The following is a 4275-nucleotide window of genomic DNA, read 5'->3' as shown; positions in this document are numbered from 1 at the left end:
TAATATAGTAATCAATAAAATAATATTGTATGTTATATTATTGAAAGAGCAATTTTTATTAATTAATAAGTCCCACTTATTTTTTTTTTCCTTTTTTTTTTTATTTTTGAGATTTTGATTACTTTTAAAAGCCCATTTTGTTTATGTTGAGATTTTGATTACTTTTAAAAGCCCATTTTGTTTATGTGGATTTGTACAAAAGCTCCTATCGCATCCTTAAATTACAATCAAACCTTCCAAATTATCGATTCAAATTACAAAACAAACTCCTCTGCCCATATCCTAACTACAAGCCCGTTTGGATTTAAAAATTAGACTAAGAAAAATGTTTTTTTTTTAATAAATAAGTACTTTTATAATTTTATATTTGTTTGGAAGAGTTTTTTTAGTGTTTTAAAGTTTTTAGTTACTATATGATAAACAATTCCATGATGTCCAAGTTACGACAGATTCTTTATTGGTAGTGCAAGCAGTCACGACCTTTAAGGATGACATTAACTATGTAGGATTACGGGCTTCGGTTATCAAAGATCTGGTACAGAAGCCGGTAGTGTCAAGTTTTACAATACTTTTTCATGAATGACCCAAATGAGACTCGTCTCACAAAATACAACTCGTGAGACCGTCTCACACAAGTTTTTGCCACACTTAAAAAACTCACTTATTCCGTCAAATTTATAAATTTTTGAAGGCTTTTTTTTTGTTTCCATTTTTTTTCTATGTATTCAAACACAAACATATCACAACTTTTACTTGAAAAAACATTTTTAAAAGCACAACTTAAAAAATCTGTTTTTGAAGCAAAATACTTTGTAACCAAACACACACTATATTTCATTTGGAAAATTTTATTTTTTTAAATAATTTTCATTACTAATCCGTCATGAACACATATCTATTGGATATAGATATATAGATGATGTAACACATATCTATTGGATATATAGTTTTGTCACTTCTAATAGGATTGTACGACCGCATCGGTGGTCATATAGGTGAACACAAATGTGAGCAACATAATATGCGGACATATGTGGTCCGGAAAAGAAGACAATGAAGTATTTTTAAAACTATCCATTTTTAAATTGAAACCGTAAGAAAGAATATAAAATAATAAAAAAAACTGCAACAACGTACCAAAAGTTAAGTTACTCGATAATTTTGGTTAATATATATATATATCATCCAAGACTGTTTATCTCAAATATTTTTAAACAAACAATATTTAATACCGAGAAATTCATTAATATCCATGTATCAAGTGACTAGTTTTAAGCGGATTATCAATTTACTTTTTGTTTTTTTGTTTTGTTTTTTCTTTTTTTATAATCAATCACACAATGTGATTCTAACATTTTCAAAACGCTCTATCTTACCACTTATATCTCACGGTGGGGATAGCAAACCCGTCTCATCCCATTGTCATTCCTAAAATATTTGAAGTGAAAATTGAGATGTAAATCTAAGTCGGAGATGAAAATTCTACAATTACATAGCATAAATGTCGCAAACGAGGATGAAGACTTAGTCGAACGTGGACGAGGAATCCTCAATTATTACGGGGAGGAGATATCATAGGACAGGTTTTAGATTCAGGGACGAGACTAACTCACTCCATTGTAACTCTAAACTTGATCCATCTTATTACCAAAATATTATTTGATATATAATATTGATTTTGGTAAAATTATAGTATATTTTTTTTATTAAATTAAATATAAAAACCCTTTCCGAAAAGCGTCGAAGAATGATAGCGTATCAAATCTTGAAAAAGTCCCTTCTCGAATTCAAGCTCTCCACAGAAGGGGAAAATCCAGTCCAGATCTGTAGGAATCGCGATCTGGCGAAATGTTCCTGTTGGACTGGTTTTACGGCGTGTTGGCATCCCTAGGATTATTGCAAAAGGAGGCCAAGATCTTGTTTCTTGGCCTCGATAATGCCGGCAAAACCACCCTTCTCCACATGCTCAAGGACGAGGTATCTCTATTAAGATTACCATGATTATTTACTTTATCTTGTTTCTTTATGCTTAGTAATTGGATTCGGTGATTGATTGATGCAGAGATTAGTTCAGCATCAGCCGACCCAATATCCGACATCGGAAGAGCTGAGTATTGGGAAGATAAAGTTCAAGGCTTTTGATTTGGGAGGGCATCAGATCGCCCGCAGAGTTTGGAAGGATTACTATGCCAAGGTAGGTCAAATTTGTTGTATGCTGTAGTTTTGTGTTGATTTCATATTTTGCGCTGGTGAAGTTTAATGAAATTGTGACTTTTAGGGGAAGCCTTGAATTTAAGTGTATACATAGATGAATTGATCTAGGCAGGGGAAGAACTAGAAATTTAACTTGGAAGGGAGGCGAGGGAAGATGAGGTGTAGCGACTGTGTATTTTTGGTGACTCTCATACTCCTGCATTTGTGTTTGTCCCCACCTTGCGTTTGGCTGTGGCTATCTCCAGCTTTTGCTAATGTCTTCGGTGATCTATGCGATTCCGTGGTGCACAATTGGTTGGTAATCGTTTGTGGAGTGGTATTTTACTATTTTTACTTCATAGGTTTGAGTGTTGGGTATTTTTTTTTTTAGACCTGTAGTTGTGGTGTTAGCATTTTTTGTTGAAGGATGTAAGGTGATATAGCTCCCGGAATTGGTCGCATTTATTCTCTCGTCTGTTTGTATTCCAGCAAATATTATTGCATGCTTGAACTGTTATTGTGGTTGGCTGCAATTGTGATTTTCTTGTTTGGCTGTCAATAAATGTGTCTCTGGTGTATGAATGTCAATGAGGTGACTCGTGGTATGAGATAGAAACCTGAGGTCCACTAATATTCTTGTGTTTTTATATTGTTGAATGCGAAAAATTTGTTTGGCTTCAAACGTATGCTACCATTGTAGTTTCTAGCAAATTTCCCCATGTCTTTGTCACCGGGAGCATTTTGAAATATTGAAATTCTTTCCTCGATTATTATAACAGGTTGATGCTGTAGTGTATCTGGTGGATGCTTATGACAAGGAACGTTTTGCAGAATCCAAAAAGGAATTAGACGCTCTTCTCTCTGATGAGTCCCTTGCCAGTGTTCCTTTTCTCATTTTGGGGAACAAGATCGATATACCATATGCTGCCTCGGAAGATGAGCTGCGATATCACCTTGGCCTCTCTGGCATAACCACAGGAAAAGGGAAGGTAAATCTTGCGGATTCTAATGTGAGGCCATTGGAAGTTTTCATGTGCAGTATCGTGCGCAAAATGGGGTATGGTGACGGCTTCAAATGGGTATCTCAATATATAAAATAAGATCATTATCTGTAGGATGTCTTATAATTGTTGTTTCGATACCGATAAAGATATGACAATGACAAGGCGAGAAGAATCATTCGTTTTATGTTTTTGTAGTTGATAAAACTATGTATGCTTCTAGTTTGCGTTTGTGATATGAAGTGAAAATTTGATCGGTCCCGCTGCTGTGCTACAAATAATTTAACTGGAGCAAAACGTCTCCTAGCTTGGGCCTCGACCAAATTTATCAAGATCCCTGTCCGACGACGACGGCTAATGTTTTGCTTTCATTCTCCAGAAACCATGTCTTGTTTTCAATACAATGACAAAACATAGCATTAAGGCTATTGATACAAAACGAGATATATAATTTTTTTCTCAGCATGATTTATATGCTAAGATGGTTGTTGTCGGAGCTTAATTATTTAATTTAAGCACGTGTTGTTTGTAGTGAGTTTAAAACTGGGATTGGGATGATTTTTCTTTCCATTTAACCATAGTTTCTCCACTATCGGTCAATTGTCTTTATTGTTGGCAATCTTTGCAATATTTCTCCCCTCGAACTAGATGAAATGGGTGGCAAGGTTTCCTTTCCTTTCCTTTCCTTTCCTTTAAAATAAACCAATTTTGTACTACTAATTTACTTTCAAATGACAGAATATGCACAATTTAATGCAGCCACATCACATGAATGTAGTTAATGACTTAATTCAAATGAATAATTTATTCAAGCTAACAACATATTATAACAATTATGGTTCCATGAATAGTAGTGGTATCGACGCAACCTTTCTGTAATCACTTTGTTAAAACCATTTATTTATCAAGCTCTTCAAAATAAACTAAAGTCTATTTAATATATTAGCAGGTGACAGCTGAGATTCACATCGATTGGTCATTTCTATTTCCTCATATATATATATATATATATATATATATATATATATATATATATATATATATATATATATATATATATATATATATATATATCTTTGTA

At 33.5% G+C, this 4275-nt stretch overlaps 1 protein-coding gene across 1 annotated transcript; it reads left to right on the top strand.

Annotated features, from left to right (window-relative positions):
• Positions 1-1720: 1720 nt before the first annotated feature.
• Positions 1721-3455, top strand: LOC140833715 (small COPII coat GTPase SAR1A). Its single transcript, XM_073198040.1, has 3 exons — positions 1721-1977; positions 2063-2194; positions 2973-3455. Exons 1-3 carry the CDS (start codon positions 1849-1851, stop codon positions 3291-3293), a joined length of 582 nt encoding a protein of 193 aa, XP_073054141.1. The 5' UTR covers positions 1721-1848; the 3' UTR covers positions 3294-3455.
• The last annotated feature ends 820 nt before the right edge of the window (positions 3456-4275 follow it).

This window comes from Primulina eburnea, chromosome 6 (assembly GCF_022965805.1).
Source record: "Primulina eburnea isolate SZY01 chromosome 6, ASM2296580v1, whole genome shotgun sequence".
In the NCBI taxonomy this organism is placed as follows: Eukaryota; Viridiplantae; Streptophyta; class Magnoliopsida; order Lamiales; family Gesneriaceae; genus Primulina; species Primulina eburnea.
Note: the sequence above shows the minus strand (reverse complement) of the source record. Positions and strands in the feature narration are given on the sequence as shown.

What these genes read in the sequence shown, in the direction of transcription:
- LOC140833715 (XM_073198040.1), top strand. Translation starts at nt 1,849, where the DNA reads ATGTTCCTGTTGGACTGGTTTTACGGCGTGTTGGCATCCCTAGGATTA. An exon ending in TCCACATGCTCAAGGACGAG is followed by an intron (nt 1,978 to 2,062) that starts GTATCTCTATTA and finishes TGATTGATGCAG; the next exon opens with AGATTAGTTCAGCATCAGCC. An exon ending in GGAAGGATTACTATGCCAAG is followed by an intron (nt 2,195 to 2,972) that starts GTAGGTCAAATT and finishes TTATTATAACAG; the next exon opens with GTTGATGCTGTAGTGTATCT.